Source organism: Anser cygnoides, chromosome Z (genome assembly GCF_040182565.1).
Source record: "Anser cygnoides isolate HZ-2024a breed goose chromosome Z, Taihu_goose_T2T_genome, whole genome shotgun sequence".
Lineage (NCBI taxonomy): Eukaryota > Metazoa > Chordata > Aves > Anseriformes > Anatidae > Anser > Anser cygnoides.
Window position 1 is genome coordinate 22,874,055 of NC_089912.1, and position 22,772 is coordinate 22,896,826.

The following is a 22,772-nucleotide window of genomic DNA, read 5'->3' on the forward strand; positions in this document are numbered from 1 at the left end:
CTGGTTCAAGTTTGTGTTTTCAGAATAGATACTTCCTTTCCTCAAAATTAGATATATCAGCTACATTAAACTGAATAGCTTTTGTGTGTCAGAACAAGTTTGTATCACCCTATATGCCTGGGTTTCTGGGGCAGAATTTTACAGCTGAAATATGTTGGTGCATCACAAGCATTAAGCTGCTGTAATTACAATTTTTAAGGGGAAGGTATTCTGAGAAGCAGATTTGGAGTTCTGTTAGATTTATAATGCCTAAATTGGTATGATAGGCCAAATTGTTCCTTCTGGGATTAGGTCTTGGCATACACTGAAGGTAGAAAAATATGTTTCATGACTACAGTAGTTCTCAAACTACTACAGCTGTATGAGTACATGGCTGTCATGCATCAGTGGAGTGCCCCATGGGACTGGAGCATCTGTTCTGGGGAGAGGCTGAGAGAGCTGGGGCTGTTCAGCAAGGAGAGGCTCAAGGGGGTCTCACCAAAATATACACAAAAGTGATGGCAGGTGCAAAGGAGATGTGCCTCACCTTTCAACAGAGATGCCAGGGCTGGAAATCAGGGAGTAAAAGGTACAGCGCTCGGCATTCCCTTCTTCCCCTTCTCTGTTGCTTAGCCAGAGCTTTTTTGGTGCTGTTGCAGCCACTTGCACTTTGCTTTGTGCCTCCCTTTCCCAACCGTGCTTGATTCCCTAGTGTGAGAACAGTCCCTTGTTGTCTAGTAGATAACATGCGTTTTTCTCCCAGCTTCTTATTTCGTAGAAACGTAGAGTCATGTATGTTGGGAAAGAACTCTAAGATCATCTAGTCTGACCTTTATTTGAAGTAAAGCTTCCTGGCTTTGGAAATAAGCATGATTAGGCCTAAAAAATACCATGTACCTGTAACACCAACTTATTTATCTTGTTTTGCATGTGTTTTTAGGATGAAATGAAAATAAAAAATTGCAATTAACATAATCCTTGTAAAGTGTGTTTCAAAAGCTTGCTTGGCACGGATGCGCAGCATGGAAATAGCTTTTATTATGCTTAAAAACAAAGAAAAAGTCATCTTCCTTTTTCTACAAACTGGGCCGTCCTAAGTACCCAAAGCCATCTTGTTATGCGTGTTTTGTGTTGTAATGCAGTGTACAATCCAGGATGTACCTACACCACAGGGAAAAATAATAAATTTGGTGCAGCTACTTTAATGTCCCCTGACACCCATTTTGTGATTTGTACCATGTGACTACTCATCACTTAACTCTAATTGAAGCTTCTCAGTTGACTTTATTTGCTGTATGAATACTTTGTTTAAGCTCTGGTTATTGTTTTAAAGCGGAGATGAAAGTAGCTGAGGTGCAATCTGTTATTGCTTCCATTTACAAGAGAGATTACTAGTAATCCCTCACACTGCTTTCTGCTTGTAGATCATTAGATTCTAAAATGTCTGTGGAAAGGACTTCTGGAGGCTTGGCTGTTTATTAGACTGCTTCCTCAACTCCCAGGAAGCTCATGTACAGTGGTGTGCCAGAATAAACTTTGGTATAGATGACGTACTTAAAGCTTGCATAAATACCGGTCTTTGGAAAGCCTTATTCCAAACCTTGCTATTGACCAGCTGTTTACAAGGGTTGCTAACTGTGCATTAGCTTTGTTTGACTCAGAAAAGTTGAGTGGCCTGCCTTCAGTTTAACCATAATTAGTGAACAGAAATGAACTTTGTTCACCTATTTATTTATTTATTAGAATTCCTGACTGTAATATAAGGTCTTACAGTGTGTAAATATTTTGTTTCTCCTTTTTTTCTAGGGTCCAGGTATATCTCATCCCTATGATAGTGGGCACATAGCAATGACTTACACAGGTCTGTCATGTCTGGTTATTCTTGGAGATGATTTAAGTCGAGTAAATAAAGATGCCTTACTGGCAGGACTGAGAGCTCTCCAGCTGGAGGATGGAAGGTAAAAAATACTTTATATTTTACAACACTTCGGAAGATTAATATAAAATGCAGGTGTGGCATGAAACATAGTAAACATGGTTCTTATGAAAACAATCTTACAATATCTTCTTTCTGTCAGTAAATATTTTGGCGAGTGTTAGTAAGAGAACACATGCTAGTGTACAAGACCAAACAGTACTTTGTGTCTGCGTTTGTTTTCATATGTAGAATGATGATGTTTCCTTACAGCTGTGGGCACGTTTGATTGGAAAGTTAATGGATTGGTCTTAGTTTTTTTTGTGCTGTGTCATTCAGGTAAGTGAGGTGTTTATATTCTCTGTTTTTTTTGTAATTCCCCGGAGTACTGTTAAGATGATGTTTGCTCTGCTTTGTGGGACAACGACCTCCATTCAGGTATGAAGATTTCACAGATTCAAGATATCTATATACAGGATGAATTAACCTATATTACTTATAATAGGAGCATGGTATTACTAAACTTCCTTGTGAGATTCATTTACACACATTTTTAATAGATGGTATATACCACTTGATCTACTTCATGCTCTTTTTCATGAGTGGTGGTGGGCGTTAATGCAAACCAAAGCAGGTAGCTAATGAAAGCTTCTGCTAGGGCCCATGATCTGTCTGTTTTGAAATTTTAATGAATATAATTTTTTGAAAAAATACTTTAAGAAATGCCGAATTACAGAAATTGTTGTTCTTGAAGTAATTATATTTCACTTCACTAGGAATTTGCTGTCATCATTTACTAGTTATGGAGCTGTTGTTTTGGTCAAAAGACTTTGTATTGTATAGATGTTTTCTATAATTAAAGCTTTTTTTTTTTTTAATGAAACATAACTATTAAAATGCAGTGTAATGTGTGCACAAACCTCTAAAATGTTCGGAATGTAAGTGGTGAATATGAGCTGTATGATGCACCACAACCTATTATTCGCAACATCAGACTGACCTTAATGGGCCACGCGTATATATGTAGGAATATATATATTTACACATACATATATATGTATGTATGTATACATGCAAATATTTGTTACTCTGCCTTAGTTTAAAGTTTCTTCAAGCACATGGACGTGCTTGTTCCATTCTTCTAAGCATTCATTTTAGATATTGGACTGTTTTTGCTGTTAAAGCATATCCAAAAGGAGGACAAGGGGATGAGGTGCTCCCAACACACTATCATCTTGAAGCAGTTGCTTGCTGTCTTGCCTGATCACAGCAATAAGCAGTATGCAGTTAACCTCTTCTACGTGTTTGTGTCACAAATGGTTTTAATGTGCAGACTTGCACTCACGTTTGATTCCGTGTTTTGTATTCCCTGCTGAAGATAGCCAGCTAGACCCTGGAGGTAAAGGAGAGTGCTTTGCTTGTCTCTGGTGTAGAATTGTTGGGCAGGAGTCAAGTTTTTGTACAATACACTTTCCTGTCTACGAAAACCACTTTTACTACACCAAAATGAAAGGATGTGCGAAGGCACTTGCTTACATCTTGTCCAGGTAGAAACATCAAATAACCCAAATGAGGGAAACAAATTTTCCTAATGTTACCCTAGTATAAGTATTCTAGTCTTTGGATTTGTTTCTTGTATTTTATTAACTAAAAAAATGGGGTTTTAAGTGTTAGAGTACACAAATAAAGGTGTTTGCATTTCTACCTTACTTTGGCTGAATGTGATTTAAGCATCTGGATAACCCACAATGCGGTGTCACCTAGGGATCGAGAAAAGTTGTAAACCACAATGCTGGCACATCTTAGGAAGTGTCCTGGTTCCCAGAATGTCCTTCGCCGTATCCAAAGAGCAATGGTTTTCATCCCCCATCCGAGCTGCAGAGAGTAGGGCCTGGCATCGCTGGGGTTAAGAGAAGTGAAAATATCTCCCAGTAGATGTTGGAGGCTATTGTATGCAAAAAGATAATAGGGTACATGCTGGAATCCCAGTGCCTAAGTGGGAGTGTCATAGTGGCAATAGCGGTACTTGAAATTCACCTTTCTGTCTTTAAAGTCAGAAGTACTTTTTTTTTTTTTTGAGAAGAGATGTGACAGGAGGACTGATCAAAATATTCTTTTTATTGTTCTGGCTTCTTGCAGCTGTTTAATTCTTAAAAAATATTCTAACTAACCCTTTGAGCGAAACAGACTTGTCACACAGCAAATCACAGCATCCATCCTTTTAGGGATCTCAGTACGGGATCATACAGGAGAGCACAGGATAGCATAGGTGCAACAAAATGTTCTTTGGAAAGAATGTAGCCATAAGAAATCAAAACCTGTATTGCAGTTAATTTTCAGTATTTGTATTAGAAATAGTGATAGGAGTACTATTTATACATACGTGGGAATCTGATCCTGAGGTTTGAGTCAGAAAAGCTATGCAGGCTATGAAGATTACTAGGAAGGCAAAAAAATCTGCCAAGAACAGCAAGTGCTACAATAGTAACTCATATGTCAGTATATTGTGTGATAGGTGAAAGAATGTAAGCGTTAACATCTTTGGATAAATAAAGACATTTTGATAAATAAAGTCATTGCATTTCTGGAAACAGAGTTTGCAAGCACCTAGTTGTTAATAGTTCTGTTAATTTTGTTTGACTTACTTAGAAACACATCTTCTGAAAAGAAAATCTAGTGTACCTTTGGGTTATAGTGGTATGAATACTGTAAACAGAAGTAGGTAACTTGTTTTGAAAGGAAAGGCCTTAAATGCAGTTCCTTAAAAGGCAATTCACAACTTCTAATATGAAAAGCTATACACGATATGTAATGAGAGAAACGTTTCTTTCAGTTTCTGTGCAGTGCTGGAAGGAAGTGAGAATGATATGAGGTTTGTGTACTGTGCTTCCTGCATCTGCTACATGCTTGATAACTGGTCAGGCATGGATATGAAGAAAGCAATAGACTACATTAGAAGAAGCATGGTAAGTATTCTAAAAGTGTTACTTCTTATTACATTTTAAAGTTATTAGTTCTATTTCTTTATCATGACTAAAAATCTGTCAATCCAAATTGAAATATTAAGTTAATGTTTCTTTTCTGTTCCTACTTCAGTGAGTTGAAAATGGAAAAGTACTTTCCTTTTTGCATTTTTATTTTCACTGTAATATGTATGCTAACAAATTAATTTTATTTGTTGTTTATGAGCACCTCAAGTTAAATTAAATCTGACCTTTTTTCTTTAAAACTTGAAGTTGAAAGCAAGATTTAAAAAATGGGGGTCTGAAGCTCCTACAGCTGACAAAAAGTGCATAAAACATCAGTAAAATCCTCAAATATAAATGAGCTGTAGTCCTGCATTTTTAAATGATATACAGAATCAAAGCAAAAACTAATTATTGCCATCTCTTCAAGCTTAATAAATGTTTCCAGTCATGCACTTTTTAAATTATTTATTAGATATTTGGAATGAAGGAAAATACTAGTATGTGACTTTTTTTTTTCTGTGTCTGTGCAAGCTGTTTTTGTTTGGAGCAAGAGAGCTTTTAGTTATGTTTCGTGTCAATTTGGGTAGTAGGTATTAAAAGACCACATAGCCTGAGTTTATTGTTATGATGAGAGGCTGCACATGCAGAAAAGCTGAAGAACTAGTGTTCTCTTAGCATACAAATGATGTGAGACATGATCTGTGTGGATTGTAAAGAAAAAAACACACCTCAAACACAAGGTGAAACTTTTGAAGATACTTGACAGTAAACTAATGCTTAAATTCATTAATTCCGGATATATGGTCGGTTCATCTAAATTACTGTGTAACTTTGTTTAAATATGAAAATTACAGGGTACCTCTAAATACGTATGTCCAGCAGACTTTTGGTATGTTAGTTAATGAGTAAAAATAATTTTTATATGATGTTTTTGTTGGTTTAATTTTATTTTCCAAGATCAGAATAAATGATTTTCAAAGAAGTTGAAAACTTCCTCCCTCATCCACTTTGATCTTTCTCAGCTGTGTTCCTCTCCCTACCCATCCCGTAATAAGTTTGCACACCCCTGCATTCTCATTAAAGCACCCCATAATAAGTTTTATACAGACACAGAATTCTCTTCCCCTGCATCCCATGTGAAGCCACGTAACCCCAACTTAGTTAGCATTGGTTTCCAGGCTGAGGATATCTGTGCAGACTCCGCTCAGTGGGTTTCCCACCAGGGACAACAATTTTCCTGTTCTCCTTTGACAGCATGACAGATCAGCCAAGTCAGGGTGCTCACTTAAGAGCAAAATCTTTGCCATGTTGCTCCGTACATCACATCAGTTGTAAGTTACTATCTATCTTTTACACCTGAGTGTGATTTTGGTCCCAAAGGATAGTTCTGGGAAGGGTGAAAAGAAAGCTTAGTTGAATTGCCAGAGGTATGAGGTGGCTTTTGTGTGAGGAGCATTTAATATACTATTACATGGGTTATTGTGTTAGTATATATTACTAGTACTCTTCGTTCTAGAAATGACATGATTATATGGATTTGGACAGAAATATGTAAAGTAAAAAATGGCACTGAAAAACAAAGTAAGTACGGAAAAACTGTTTATTTTTAAGATGAGAACCTAAGGGGCAACATATAGGGCTACTGATACAGCAGGCGAGTGGATATTTTTTGCATTTGGAGCTTTGAAACATCTGGAGATTCTCTGTCTACAGTGATCTTGAAATGAATTGACAGACTGCTTCTAGACTCCGGGCATTAATTCTTTAACCTGAAAATTCCAACTTCTGTGATTCTACTGGGAAAATTGACTGCACTTTTTATATGTATATATAATATTATATTTATATAATATATACTATATACATAATATATTTATAATATATATAATATATTTAAAAATTGAAGCCTGAACAGAACAGAGCAAGACCTCTTGGAAACACACATATTAATACTTCAGTCAACCAGTGAAGTAAAACTGGAGTCTGAGCATGGTCAAAGTCCAGAAGATGCTGTGGAAAACACTAGATCTTTTCAAGGCTAGCTCAGAGTAACTCCAGGAGATTTTGTCAGGCAGTGTTCTATAGGTACTAGTCTCCTTAGGGCATACTAATGTGTGACAAGAGATAATATATTTCTGTCCACGTTTACTGTAAACTGGTAAATTGACTATGCACTGTGTTCAGTAGGACTTAACACTTTTTAAAAGTGTTGATTTATTGTGAATGTACAGCAGAGTTGGTATACACATGCACAGTAGTTTTGTTTGGGTTTTGTGGATATGCTGCTGAGTGGCCAGACCAGTACATATTTCAGTGCACTAACTGGGTGACAAGGCTCTTCTACGTCAATAAGCAGAATCTTGGCTTCATGCTTAGTCACATGGCAGAGCTGAAAATGTGTCCAAAGAACTCTCAGGTGTATGGAGAGGGAGCCCTTCGTGAAAATCATTTTACAGTGGTTATTCCTCCTTCCTCTCATTCATCTCTTTCCATGACCTGCCTTGAGATGTGCTCAAATTCAATTCAATCATATGAACCAAGTTTCACAATGTATTTAACAGATAGATTTATTATTCTTTACGTAACTAAATACTACTGTAGACCTTCTTGAAAATACTTGTTCCTCTTTTCCTACCATGTTACCTTGTCTTGATGCATCTATTAATAATAAAAACAAACGAGAGTGCATTGCTTGGCAGTAAGCTGCTAAAGGTGTGGTTTTGTTTGACTATCCTATGTCATTGGCAAGTAGATGAAGCAAATGTAGTTCACAAACTTTTTTCAGTTATTCAAATTTGCATGTAAGTGAATTACAGCTAATTTGGATGGAGAGTAACATGACTGCTTAGACAGTAATCTGTAAAAAAACCGTCTGGATTCCTCTTTAGTGGTGTGGTATCAGAATTCTGACATACATAATACAGCTGAAGGACAGGGAATTTATGTAGATAGGTGCATCAAGTAGAGCAGCAGACTGGAGCGTGAAATGATGGTGTTGCTTTACTCTGGCAAGTAAGCGTTAAAAAGAATTGCATCTTCATACAGAAGATTATCATCAATTGACTAAAAAGTGCTTATACAGTACTGATCAGAAAAAAAAAATTCAGTTTTATTGTCATCAGAATTGTCAGGTTCTAATCTCACAGTTTTTATCAGTGAGTCGATTTTGGCTTACAAAATTCAAAGGTCAGATGTATCACTAATTAAAAAAGAGCAGGCATTCAGATGCTGAAATTTTGAATGACTTCAGCAAACACGCACTCTTAAATGCTGCAGTTTTCAACATTTCTTGGTTTACCTCAAATTTGGCCTTAAGTAGAGATATTGCAAGAATTTAAGTGTAGCATCTGTTTTTCCTGGTACAGTAGAGTCCTCTGCAAATGCAGGTATACAAGTCTGCTGATCAATTGTGATATAATAGCTGGTTGTGAAACTTTTGGAGTGAAGGTTTAGAGTGTGAAGTAAAGATTGTACTAACTGGATTTACACATTTCCTGAGGATAGTATTTTATTACGTAGTGTTCATGTAGCAGAAACCTCAGGTTTTTTTGCATATGTTTTCCTAGGCCTGTTCAAAAGGACAAAGAACTAAAAATATTTCTCTAGTTCTTTAACGCACACAAGTCCCCAAAGAGAAGCTGCTACCTGTAAATACATTGGCACCAATCAGCCGAAGGTCCACTATTATCTATTAAAATTTCCAGCTAATTTTACAGCCCAACAAGTGTGCATCCCAACAGCTGTCTGGGATGCACACTTAACAGCTTTTCTGCAGAGCTAATTACTTTGTCATACATGAAGTAAACCACCTCCTTTTACAATTACTGTTTGTAGAGTTAATTAGCTTACTCAGTTTAGCTTTGCTAATCAGTTTGCCTTTGCTTAGCAATTAATGGGCCCACGGAGTGAGGTAGCACATTCGGATTGCCTTTGCAAAAGGTACTGCAGAGTTTAAAGTAAATTTGCGCTGTGTTTTAACATTCAGATGTTGACGGTCATTACTTAAAATCGGTTTGTACTTTGGAAGTTCAAGCTGCAGTTTGAAGTTTGTGTGTTGCTTCTAGTTGCTTCAACTTGCAGCAACAACTCAAAAACTGAGAAATACAGATTTTGTGTGTTGCTTCCACATCTATTTTTGTTTCCTTTTTGTTTTCTCCCCAACGTGAGCCTTAAAAACAGACCTACAAAGTAATATAATTCTTAGGTAATACCTAAGGACGTGACAGCTGCTGTAGCCATTGTTTGGTTAGGACTATGGGAGTCATTGGTGGTCTTTCAAGATTACCTGTATCTTCTAGCCACTATTAAATGTTTTGAAGAAAACATGAGAAATTCATAGTCAGGGAAAAAAAAATGTTCTCTATCTAATCAGAACATGAACCAATCATTAATTGAACTGCTGATACGGAAGGAACAGGATCTGTGTAATTTAACTTTGAAAGTTAAACATAAAAGGTTGAATTATTTTTCTTCCAACTAAACAGTTTGGTATTTGTCCAGTGATAATGTATTGGTTATTAAGTATTCTGTGAACACTTGTAAAATAAGCATGTTCCATTTTATGAATAACTTACTCTGTTCTCTTGTTCTTTATCATGCAGAATGCTTTAGTGAATTTGTAGTCAAGAGAGATTGTTATTCCTACATTTACAATATTACCCATTCTTAGATTCTTGCTCATAACAAATCTGTACTATAATACTTCTGCTGCTTTGTTTGTCAGAGTGAAGCTCCTAAATCTTCTTTCACTTAACAAAGTAATTTTAGAGCATTGTGAATTATTTTTTAACAGTCGTATTTTACAGGACAGATTAAGTTTGGTAAAATAGCGTGCCTTATTATATTGTTGCTTCTGGTCTCCCCTCACTTCAGGCTTCAGTTTATTTAAAGCCTGATGGTCTTGCTCCTAACTAAAATATTTCTTGTACTTCAGTGCTGTAGATACAATATCAACCTGTATTTTGTCTTTCAGTATATTAATGAGGTTTTGAGACAGATTTCATTTATGTGTTTAATTTTGTTTGGAATTACATAACCATTAAAGAAAAAATGAAACTTTTTCATTATAAGAAAGGAAAATGGATATCTGCATCATATGCTTTCCCTTTTGGGCAAAGAAATGTTTAGCTATTTCCAGACATTTAACTAAAATGAACTAAAAAGTCATAAAAGCTGTTTTTATTGTACTGAAACAAAGCTGATCAGTTAACAATTTTGTGCCAAGAATTTTCTTGAGGCATAGGTTCAGAATTTAACTATTTTTAAATGGTCATTATAGTCTGATAATTTTGCTGGTAAACTGAGAAATTGCAATGTCTGTAAAAGTGATTTGGCTCTGAAGTAACTGGTTTGTGCATTTTTTTTCTTCAGTCTTATGATAATGGCCTGGCACAAGGAGCTGGACTGGAATCTCATGGTAAGAATGTTAAAATATTCTACAACTATTTTTAAGACTGGAATGGTGAAATGCTGTAAGAAGTTCAGGGTATGTCAAGCCTTTCCTTCTTTCTCTAATTTTAAGGAAGTGGGATGAGGAGGAGCAAATCTAAAACATGCCTCACAATATTATCTTCCTTTTCCCTTAGTTCCTGCTTAATATCAGACCAGATGGATACTTGATATACCAACTCCAATATTTTTACCTCATGAATGTTTGGTTGAAAGGTGTTGGCTGTAGTTATCGTGTCTTGCTGACAGAGCAAACCTTTTCATCGTGTACCATTGCTACTCTGTGGATTTATCTGCATGAGATTTTATGCAATGCCCCTGATAATCCCCAGTTTCAGCACCTTTTAGTTAAACCTGGAAGTATTTCCTCTGACAGATTGCACCACCCGTTGGGGGCTCAAATCTTGAAGACATATTTTTATAAACAGGTGGTAGCTTCAAAGATAGGAATTCCCAAGAGACTGATATTTTTAAGCAAAGTATTTTTCTATGCTATGAAGTAGTTGGTCTCTTCCTGACAGAGAAAGTTCTTACTTTTATGAAACTGATACTAAATCTCTCAGATTTTTGTTAGTTTTATTCTTGGAGTTGAAATTCTTCCTGCAGGAAGGAAAACGTTGAAAAACTTAAACTATACCCCTACATACTTAACTAAATTACTGTAGAACCCTGATAACACATAGCATTACTTCAGTTACCCTTCCTGCATTTCAGCATCAGAAAGAAGATAACCTTATAGTTGCGTGTGGTCTTCTAGCACCTGAGCAGTATAAAGAACTTTGAGCCCTAAGTCATATATCAACATCTCTCCTACCTTCTTTCCCAGGCTGTAACTTTATCATTGCAGATAATAGGCTCAGAATGAGTTTTAATGGGTTTTAAAAAGTGATGGCAATGATACACAAACAACGTGAATTTCTCTTCTAATTGCTTACAGATTCCTTGACAACAAAAAATTTCATAGAAACATAATTTGTGTTGGTGACAACCATGAGAATCCAGCAGTCTTTCCATCATATTAGCCATGCCTTAATTTTTTCCTAATACTTTTGGGGCTTTCTGATCATCAGACACTTCTGGTTTTCTTCTCTTGGGCATTGTATCTGAAACTGCATTTGGCATCTCTGTTTCAGTTCAATTGCTAGCTTCTCAATAGCTTTCTTGTGTAAGTTTAATATGAACAAATGTTTTCTGCTGCATTTACTCATTCCCAGGCTGCTGTGTAATGTAAATTACGCAGCACTGAGAGGCCCTCTAACTTGAGTAAAATGAATTCAGGTTTATTTGTGCTAGAATTGTTTATTCGTTTGTTTGTTTCCTTGATATATGTACTGAAGTATTTTTATTTGTTTGGATTTTAGATGTAAAAGATGCTTTCAAACTTGTAGAAATCTATTGATGAAATTGTCACTACTCTAATTGAAGTTCTGACTGATGTCCCAAAGGCTTCCCTGAAAATGTGCTCATTAACAACCGTTTCTTCACAGGTGGCTCTACATTTTGTGGTATTGCATCCCTGTGTTTGATGGGTAAATTGGAAGAAGTTTTTTCAGAAAAAGAACTGAACAGAATAAGAAGGTGGTGTATAATGAGACAACAGAATGGCTACCATGGACGACCTAACAAACCTGTAGACACTTGCTATTCCTTTTGGGTGGGCGCCACATTGAAGGTAGCGTATAAAACAGCCACAGGATAGTTACTGATTTGTTTTGGTTTCCTTAAACATCATACCATTTCTTTGCATGGAAGAGTTACATCTTTGGCATCAGTATGTAAATATGCACAGATAACAGTAAAGGTTTTTTATCTTGCAAGAATGCAGGATTTGGAGGTTTACCAGCTTAGTGCTCTATTGCACTGCTTATCTACATAGATAGGCACTGTATTTTAGTATTAAAAATACACTAGGGTTTAGTATATTACTGTAACAGTCTACCTTCTTCTTTTCAGCTCTTGAACATATTCCAATACACAAATTTTGAGAAAAACCGAAATTACATTCTGTCAACTCAAGATCGCCTTGTTGGTGGATTTGCCAAGTGGCCAGATAGCCATCCAGGTATATTTACTTTTTAAAATCATGCAAGTGTGTTAAAAGCTAGAAGTATGTTTCCAGCAGTCAGATGTTTGAGAGGTGTAAGGGAAGTTTTTTCCCCAGTCTCTTTCAAAAAGTAAATTAAAAAAATATATAGTGAAATTTTCATGATTTAAAAGGAAGTCAGGGGGTGTATTTTTTTCTTTTTGATCCATGGAGCAAGTGAGCTATTGTTGTTTAGACCATCACTGAAAGAGTATCACTATCTGTTTAGAGCTCGACAAGCCTTTCTGAATGTGTTTAACTGTTCCAATTAAGGAACGCGTTGTACAGTGGATATCTTCATAAATGTTCCGATTAAAATACTTCAGACCATTTGCTTTCTTAATAAGGGAATCCTCTAAGCTCATGCAGAAGTCATTGATGTATTTAATCAACTCGAAGCATAGATAGATATGATTTACAGATTATAGTTACAGAAAGAACTAGTATATCTGAAAGTCAATTATTGTTATCATCTTGCAAATGTATAATTTGAAGTAACAAAAAGCTTGAAAAGATGCTAAAATCTTTCCATTTGAAATAATTTCACAAGATGCTAGAATTCAGCAAAGGTATTGCAAAGTTGTAAAAGTTGGGCCAGTAATGTTGCTCAGTGGTGTTTTGTACAGGTAAGATAAACAATCTGTAAAATCAGTAAACAAGAGAAAAATGTAAAGGACGAGACAGTTTTGAATCTGTGCAGATATTTCATCCTTTCATCACTTCTTTTCGAGCAACAGTTGAGAATTTGTTGAGGTAGACCAAGACTGAAAGCAATGTATGTGATGGATATGTTCCCCCTGTTTCCCTGAAAACCTGCTTAGGTTTCCTGAGGACTAGCTATATTTTTCCTACAGTAGGTAGACCAGTCAGTATCACTTGGCGAAAATATTTCTGTTTGTCTTGATGAATCATTTACTTCGCAGGCTAGGAAGAAAATACCTGCTTAAAATGCCAGTCATGTGCAAAGTTCTTTAACCTAGCTTTTAACATAGCTGTGACTGAGATTTTTGAAAAAGGCAAGACTTCTTATAAAGTTATTTTGCTTTGATTTGTGTGATGTTCCTGCCTGAACACTGCTGTTTCCTATATAACAAGCTTGTGCTATCTCTTACATTTTCTCATGAGAGTAAGCTGCTTTTTGAACTTGCATGTCCCGGCTGGCCACAGAAGTGGAACAGGAGGGTTAAAGTAAAGTACTGATTTACTAGGTTGTTCTGTGAACATACAGAAACTTTGCTGGTATTCCAGATTTTTTTCTAGCTTGCTCTGACAATTCATACAGCACGTCTTATGTCTATATTCTAGGATTTTTTTTTTGGTGTTATGTTTGGTACTACTGAATTTAAGTGCTCTAGGAATTTTTCAGGGGTAGGGGAAGATTTGCACTTTTGTGATAGGTGGGTTTATTACAGGATTCTTTCCTCAGGCAACTAGTGACTGTAAGTCTGTGTTCAAGTTTTGAAGGAAAGAATAAAAAGCTCAGCACATCTTCAGTCTGAAGAATGACTATAAATGCAGCATTGCAAAATTTTTTTCTATGGATCTGCAATTTCAGTGTCATATATGCACACTTAACTTTCCTACAAGTTCAGTCTAGAAACTGGAAGGGAAGCTGTCTTTTTGAATGTCGTATGTCTCCCACAATTAAGATTCCACACTTTGCTAACGTGAAGCATCCGTGCAGCTCTGTTGTTGTCAAAAGCCTGCTGGTGGTTAAGCGTACACACTCATGTTGACTTAATGTAAATGCAAAATGAGAAGGTGATGAGAATGGTATGAGTTATCTTGCAAACGAGTTAATAGATCTGTTGAGGGTCAATATGAAATAATTCACTCACCTTGAAGTATTTAGAGTTTTTAAATACTTGATAATAGTGGCCTCAATTTGTTTTTGTTACAAAACTCAGATGTGATAGAACATTCCAGGGAAAGTTTGCAAAATAAGAATATGCCAAAGAAAGGTTTTATCTAATGAATCTTCTGGATATCACTGTAGTAGTATTATTACTGTTGTATAAAGGGGATGTGAACACTGGCTTTCTAGAGAGATTCATACTTCAAAACAGAATTGAATACGTACTGTATTTGTTCAGTTCTTTATTTACAACTGTCTGATAAACTTATTTGAACATGTCCATGTGAGGCAGATGAAAGCGGCATTTTCTTTTTTCAAAGTTTCATTCTTAGTAATTAGATTTGCTATCTGAGGTTAATGCCACCTGTAACAAACTTTAAACCCCTAAGTCCTACAGTTCTACAGAACTTTTCCTTTTTTGTACTGGGTCTGGTGGCTGTGATAATTTTCTTAGCAGTAGCCCATATGATGCTGTGCTTTGGATTTGTGACCAAAACAGTCCTGATAAGACATCAGTGTTTTAGATATTGCCAGACAGTGTTTACACAGCAGCAGCAAGGTCTTCTCTGTTTCTCACACTGTCCCTTACCATATGGCATCATAGCAATAAAAGCTGGGGGAATGAGGAAGGGAAGACTATGGCATTTAAGGTGTTTGTCTTCACAAGCAACCCTTATGTATGATGAGCCCTGCTTTCCTGGAAGTGGCTGAACACCTGCCTGCTGATGGGAAGTACTAAATGAGTGCCTTGTTTTGCTTTACAGGCACATGCACCTTTGCATTACCAGTTGAAATCTTTATATCAGCCAGGGAGTTTTCTCACTTTTGATCTTCTTTTCCTCTTCCCCCATTCTGCTGGAGGTGGAAGAGGGAAAGAGAGGGAGAACCTGTGTGGTGCTTAGCTGCCTACCCAGGTTATACTGCAACATTTTGTTAGAACATATACATAAACATTTTTTTTTTTTAACTTGAGCATAAATCACTACTAGATTTAATAAACTTTTCTTTTAAGTTGCTAGTTGCACTGCTGTGTGCCCCAGGAAGTCATGCAGCAACTGTTACACATCTCATTTGTTATCTGTAAGTGATATGCAGTAGAAGAGAATTGGAAGCATGGGTGAATTACACGTGTTGCAAGAGAAGGATGAAAAGATTTAACATGAATAAAAAAGAAAGCAAAAAGATGAAAATGAATGTGTGCAATTACTAAATGTAAAACACTAAAGTGAGATTTTGCTCTCATAGTACATACACTTTGTTGTTTTCTATGCTTGTGAATTGCTCATGAAACAAAACATTTGGACTAACGTATTTCAACACTGAAAAGATTTGGTCTTTTATAGCTTGAAGCAGAGTAGTACATAGACCCCATAAATGTGTTTTTTCTAGAACGTAAGTATTAAGTTGGTATGGATTTGCAGAACAGTTGAACTTCATAGTTAAACTCACCATGTACAGGTAATTAGGTTTGTATATGATTTTTAGTGCATTTAGTACTTCCTGAAGCTGAGTTCGCCTTGCCTAACTGGTGGTTTTACTCAGCTGGTCAGCCAAGCTCCACCACAACTGCTCTCTCACTACCCCTCCACAAAGGGAAAGGGGAAGAAAATATGACACAAAGGGCTCAGGGGTTGAGATTAGGACAGGGAGATCACTCAACAATTATCATCACAGGCAAAACAGACTCAGCATGGGCAGATTAATAACATTTATTACCTATAACTAACAAGCTAGAGAAGTGGGAAAAAAGGGAAAGAAACTAAAAACGCACCCCTCCTCCCCCCCCCCCACCTTCCACCCTCTCCCATCTCCTTCCCCCGAGCAGCTCAGGGGAACACGAGCTGCAGTCAGTCCCTGATGCTTCATCTCCGCCGCTCCTTCACGGTCACTCTCTTCGCTGCTCCAGGTGGGGTCCCTCCCACGGGATGCCTCCTTCCTGAACTGAGCCTGGGGGGGCTGCCCGCAGGCAGCAGCTCTTCAAGAACTGCTCCCACATGGCTCCGTACCACGGGGTCCATCCATCCCCCAGGAGCAAACTGCTCCAGCACGGGTCCCCCACGGGCGGCAGCTCCCCCCAGACCCCCTGCTCCTGCGTGGGCTCCTCTCCACGGGCTGCAGCTCCGGCCCGGGGCCTGCTCCTGCGGGGGCTCTCCATGGGCCGCAGGCGCCTCCTCCAGGCCACATCCACCTGCTCCACCGGGGGCTCCTCCACGGGGGGGCTGCAGCGTGGAGATCTGCTCCGTGTGGGACCCATGTTCTGTCTGCAAAACAGTTTCATTCACTAACATGTCAGAAAACTGTCCATTTACAATTGCTTATATGTTTCCTGAGTTGGTGTATGTCGTGGAGGGTGTTCAGCAAGCTTTAGTCCCCGTATAAGGTAGGCATCAGGAGCAGAGTGGGGCAGGGAAATAAGAGCTGGTAGTCATCTGTTACAGCTGATCAAGCCACTTAATGAATTCCTGTTCTTAGGGTATTTGCTCAGGAAGCAGGGAAGATAGGGAAGTCTATACTTCTAAGTCTTGCTGTCTGTCAGCTATTAATATTTCTTTAGTTATCAGTCCAACACATAGCCAAAAAATTCCTTCATATTTGGGGAAAAAACATTTGCTGTTTGAAGGAAATTATTTCCAGCTCCTGAAATTCTTTGCTGTTTGGCCTGAGCACTAGGAAGTTGACTAGTGGGCAAGAATTGTTATAAAATAAAAGTGATTCTAGTCTTAGAGATTGTAGACCATCAGTTCACGCTGGCAGGTTTGAGCAGAAATTGTTTTCTTGTAGAAAATCTCAAATTTAAAATGTTAACAGCTGTGTGTTTTCGTTGGCTGTGATTATTCAGGGGTGCTGAAACCCAGGAATACTTGACTGCTACAACTTAAAAGACACACAATTCTGTTTTTCATATTCTGTCCTCCTTTCAGATGCTTTACATGCCTACTTTGGGATCTGTGGCTTGTCGTTAATCGGAGAATCTGGTATCTGCAAAGTTCATCCTGCCCTGAATGTAAGCACAAGAACCTCAGAGCGCCTTCACCATCTTCACCAGATCTGGAAAACAAGGACTCTAAACAGTGTTCAGACGACACACACATCCCTACATGACTGATTTAGACTTGAATTTAGTTCTGGTAGCATAATTGTAGCCCAAGGTTAAAAGCCATGTATAACCAACGTGCTTTTTAAGTGCTGGAGTCATGCAATCAGATCTGTGTTGCTGGCATCACTTTGATAGGGGATTGTCTTCAGCAGATTATTCTGCATTTTGAAAAAAAGGGGATATTTTGATTATGTAGAAGCTTGTCACCACAGACTGTAAATGGCTCTTCAAATGGCTTTATGTCTAAGAAATCCCTTGAGGCAATTAAACTTCATTTTTATTTTATTTTTTTAAATTTGTGCATACTGTGTCAAAATATATAATGGGGAAGTATTTTCAAAATCTGTTTACATATCATACAGTATAGCACAGAACCTTGGAGTTCTTTATGATCTTGATGTCTGACATATTTTTGGGTAGAGAATATTCCCATATTAAATCTCAGTTAAAAGTTACCTTTTATCGTCTACTTTCAGATTCCATAAACTTTGTTAAAAAAATAAAATCAAGTAAATACAAATAAAATTATTTTATTCAATATACTGGACTTTTAAAGTTGTGTGGCATCACTAAATGAATTTCATGGTTCTCCTGGGTACCTTCTGTACATATGCGGTGGATTGTTAGCCAAAGTATTTTTATCTGAAATACTATCTTCATGGGATATTAATGAGAGTGTGGTGTTTTGATATATGGCACTGTGCTCAAACTAAGCTGCTCTAAGTAAGTCTCTGCTGGCAAACAGACCCAGTATTGATACTTTCTGGCTGCGTGAGGAATGCTGCATTTGATTATCTTGGAGCAAATCCATGCTTGCAAAATCTTGAGCTGTGGCTCCTGAGTTTCACTACCTGTTACCGTGTTCTCAACTCTAAAGGGTATCAGGGTAGAGAAGCAGAAGTCTTGACACAACAGTGAAAAATCATATTCTGTGGAAAAACTAGTTGATTTCTCAGTGCAAGTAATTTAACCATGTTTTATGGGCCAAAAGGAGCTAATTCTTGTGTGGGGGTGTTTTTGTTTTTTTGGTGGTGGTGGTTGTTTTTTTTTTATATCTGTAAGCTTCTATGGCTTGTTGATATGTGTTTTGCATTTCCCCTTGGGCCCCAGTTCTTCTACAGCTTTTTTTTTTCCCCCAGCTAAATAACAGCATCCTTTTCAGACTGAATGTTGACAGCAGAGTTTCTCTTTCCTAAAAACTGCAGAAGGCATATTTGTTTCCCACTAACTCCCACAGTTTTTTCTGAACCCAGCAAACTGCTTACACCTTTATGGCATAATCAGAATTTTTTGATTGTTTTGGAATCTTTAAACTTTTTTAAGTTGACAAAAATGTGTTAATAACCAACTCTGCGTGCATGATTTACCATTCTTAACATCGCACTCAACATCAAACAAGCAGGTGATGGCCATTGAGTGTGCCTGTGGAGTGGCTGTTTTGATTCTGACTGACTTGTGTGGTTAACACTAGACTGCATTGCCTTTCACATTTTTGCAGTTATCATGTCTTCTGACTAGAAAATAATGAATGATAAGTTGATAGACAAAAATTTCATAGGTAATGAGCCCATAACTTAAAATCCCTTTAAAAGCTGAAGTTCAAATGCATCTAAACTTACATGTGAAATGTAAAGTAAAAGTATAGCTACAAAAGCTATCTGTCAGATTACTTCCCACCTGTACCAATTTTGCATTAACAACAGCTTTACATTGCTGAGGCTGAACCTAAATAAGAAATCAGTTACTTCAGTGACTTTAACATGTCCTTGAGGGTATAAAATGTCTTGGCTATAAGGGCTTGCATTAATTATGTGGAACAGCTACATTGCCACAACCTTTTGATGTTCTAGCAATGGTGTGGTACAACTCCTTTATTCTGCCTGCCTGTCAAGACTGTATTTATAAAATTAATGCCTTACGTAATCCTCATCAGCACTCAAAGCTTGGTGATGTTGGCTCAGCTGACAAATATGTGTCAGCTGGATGCCCCTATCTCTGACTGCTCACAATGTCTTCAACTCCTGTTCTAGAAGAACAGCTTTGAAGTAGCTTGTTGAACGAGGGAAGTTAAATGCATCCTTTCAATAGGATCTGAGGACTGAGGTTTTAAACATCATCATTAAGGCTTTCACAGCAACTTTAATCTCTTGTATATAGCTGCTGGCAGACATGATAGAACCACTTTGGAGAACTGTTGCTAAGTCTGTACATATTTATTTGAGGGCTTTTCATGTAGAGGAAATTTGGTTCTAAATGGAACAATTACGTGCTATGAAAAAAAAAATGACTAACAAGTAAATTGGACATTGGAGGAACATCTGAAGTATCTATGTGAAATGTAATAACAGGCTTCCTTGCTCCATGTTCAGTGCCCCATAGCAAAGTAAAAGACAACCTAAGAGGAGCTGAAGAAGTTAAATTAAATACTCTGCTCTCAGTGGAAGCCAGTATCAAAAATGAAATATCCCTTTGAAACAGTAGTGTTCCCAGAAAAATATATTTCAGCTTTGTAGTGAGTCCTTAGCCATTCTGTTAGGGGTTACCTTGTGGTAGAGGGTGAAGGAACAAGGATTTCCAAAGTAAGAGCTATTGTGGACAGCTCAAGAAGAACTCTGATATTGGTAACTGATACTGGTGCCACTGATGAGGTAGAAGATATGTTGTCGGGACATGAAAAAGAGAGAGACCCCCCCCAGGTAAGCAGATCCTACTGGACCATCTAAAACACAAAATGTCTCTGAAATTCATCTGTTGAATGAGAATATTGGTCCGTTTCGGTTGGCATTAAATACTGAAAAGTTCTTGGTTTGCTATTGCAAGTAGTCACCATTTAAGCAGTTCCTCTCACTTTCAGCAACCACAGGGTGAAACAGAACAAGTGTCACTATCTCTATACTAAAAGCCTACTAAATCACTCTACCGAGTGACAGCAGTACACTATAGAATTACACTTTCAACACACTGTTCTAAAGTTTGTCTTATTTGTCTCTGTCCAATTAGTTTCTGAATTTAATAAAAATCAATGACCTGTTGCTTTGTGAAACAGGAAAAACTGATTTCTGGTGAGCTTTGTCTCATGCTGGTGGGTTTTTGCAAACCAGTCACATGTTCTGAGTGAAGAACTGCCCACACAGCACCTTCTCTGGGCACTGAATGTGAAAATGTCCAGAGGCTTTCAAGTTGCACCACCAAGGGCAGCAAAAATCCCACACCACCACTTGGTTTCTGAAGTACTGGCAAAATGCCTTCTTTGACAACTGAAGTGTGTGACCACCCTTTAAAATGTACTTATTTAGGTACACACCCTGTACTTACAAATAGGACTGGACAAAAATAGTTACTATCGCTGTAGAATGAGCAGGATCCCGAGGAAGGAAAAAGCTCTGCCTCAACAAAAGTGAGAAATTCGTCAAGGAAGAGAAAATCTATATGAGAACAATCTGCAGCAGCAATCTGAGAATTTCAAAATGTGCCTGGGAGGGGAAAGGTTTGTGGTGAGGACAGAGCGCTCAACTTGCCAGATTAGGCTGCTTATGTTAAGTTCACAAGTGAAAGGAAGGAGATGTGTCTATATAGAGAAGCTTGTGTTTTGACAGCCATGTATTCATGCGAAGGTGGTTTCTGTGTTAACTCGTAGCAGTGATGATAATCGGTCTCTGCTTATCAAGGACCAGGAGGCTGCCCTGTGTCCTGTTAAACCAATCACTTTGTGAGCTAGCAGTGACAGAGTTCAAATACCCTTGTGAGATAGCCTGGAGGCCTTCATGAAGCTAATTCTGCAAGAGCCATTGCAGAGTTTCCATCCGAACCTCTTCCCTTATCCCCTTTGATACAGCACGTGTTACACAGGCTCTGCCTTACCCCTGTGACCATTTCATGGGGAATCAGCAAAAGTGACGACTTGGCAGGAAAATGACAGAACAGAAGTCAAGACACAGCTTTTCACTGTTCATCACCTCCGTGTTTGTGGGAAAGGAGTGGTGCTTATGCTGCCTGGAAAGTTAAATATGCTGGAATGCTGCTGAAATTGCATGCTGCCTTTGGGTAATTTGAAGGTTTTCCTAAGCACAGAGCTATATTTGGTGTTGTGCTGTTTATTTAGCAACTTTCTTTAAATCATGACCATGCCTTACAAAAACAGGCTCACTTTATGAAACTACATTTTAATCTTGAGCCCAGCCTTTTTACTGCTTATTATAACATTTCTATAAAAGCCTTCTTCAACTTCAGACTTATTTTGGAGGAGCATTGCCCTGAAAGGCATCTCTGTAAACCTACTGCCCTGGGGAAGCTGTGGAGTTTTCACCGCGGCTCTCCTTTCATATCAGGTTAGACTAAGCCAAGGATGACATGGGGACAGCTTATCCTGCCTCAGGACAGTTTGGTGGACTCTTAAGGACCCTCCTGGCCTATTTTTTTACCAAAACAAGTCATTCAGTGCTGCTTCAACACATTATTTTTTTCTGGTAAGACTTAAAATGCTGAACTGCAAGGTATATAGATAGGAGCGGGGGCAGTTTTCGTAAATAGCGTGAAGATAATCTAAAAAAAATCAGAAGTTTTGGAAGGACTGAGCATATTTGCACACCAGCCTTTGTGCTCATACATTACAGATCAGCTGCCCCTGGGCAGTGCTGGCTGCCCAACATCCTTCTGATGGTGCAGCCAAGGGCAAGATCCTGCTAGAGATGTGTCTGGATGAGGCTTTCCAACACGATCACTGGACTTTTCTGTATTTTTGTGTATGTCTCTCTATGTAACTTGAAGTGTATGGCCAGGCAGCACACATCCTGCAGAGTGTTGATAAAAAATGCCCTCTGTGGCTCCCCAGTTGCTATAGATAGCTTCCTACGCAGGCCGTGGAAACTGTTACTGCTACCAAACTTTTCTGATGGCTCCATGCCTTGACTTTTGTTTTCAGTGTACGTAGCCCCAGCCTCAACCAACTTCCTCTTGCACAGTTGGGCGCTGCTGGTAGTAGTAGGGGCTGTGACAGCAGGCATAAACCTCGTTAATGAGGTGAGCTCCTCACGTCCTGCCCCCTTCCACTGTGCAGCCCCGGGCTCACTTGGGTTTTTATGAGACCCAGACAGGAGGGAACAGCAGCAGCATGTGTTTAACTATGCTCTGCCCGAGTGGTGCACCCATCCCAGGAGGGGTGTTTGGCTCTGGCAAACACCCCTCTGGGCTGAGAACGGCAGCTTTTGGTGGGAAGGCTGCTGCCACCACCAGCTGTGTAGGTGGTGACCCCAGCAGGCACCAGAGCCTGTCCCATGCCTTGTTGTGTGTGCTCTTAGCACGCTACTCCTCCTGTTCCTGGTTGCCCCTGGTCCTGCATCTCCTGGCTGTAACCCTCAGTATTGCAGGCTTTCTCACCTTGTGTGACTCCAAGTCACGGTTCCCAAGCCCCAGAACAGGGAGGGTTC

General features: G+C 38.4%; 1 protein-coding gene across 1 annotated transcript in view; it reads left to right on the forward strand.

Annotated features, from left to right (window-relative positions):
- Positions 1-17,893, forward strand: part of PGGT1B (protein geranylgeranyltransferase type I subunit beta) — a 37,511-nt gene extending 19,618 nt beyond the window's left edge. The window contains 7 exon segments of the mRNA XM_048049923.1: positions 1,786-1,937; positions 4,728-4,860; positions 10,234-10,279; positions 11,799-11,983; positions 12,265-12,373; positions 17,171-17,302; positions 17,305-17,893. Of these exon segments, the coding sequence (XP_047905880.1) occupies positions 1,786-1,937; positions 4,728-4,860; positions 10,234-10,279; positions 11,799-11,983; positions 12,265-12,373; positions 17,171-17,302; positions 17,305-17,351 (804 nt within the window). The 3' untranslated portion in view covers positions 17,352-17,893.
- Positions 17,894-22,772: the final 4,879 nt, after the last annotated feature.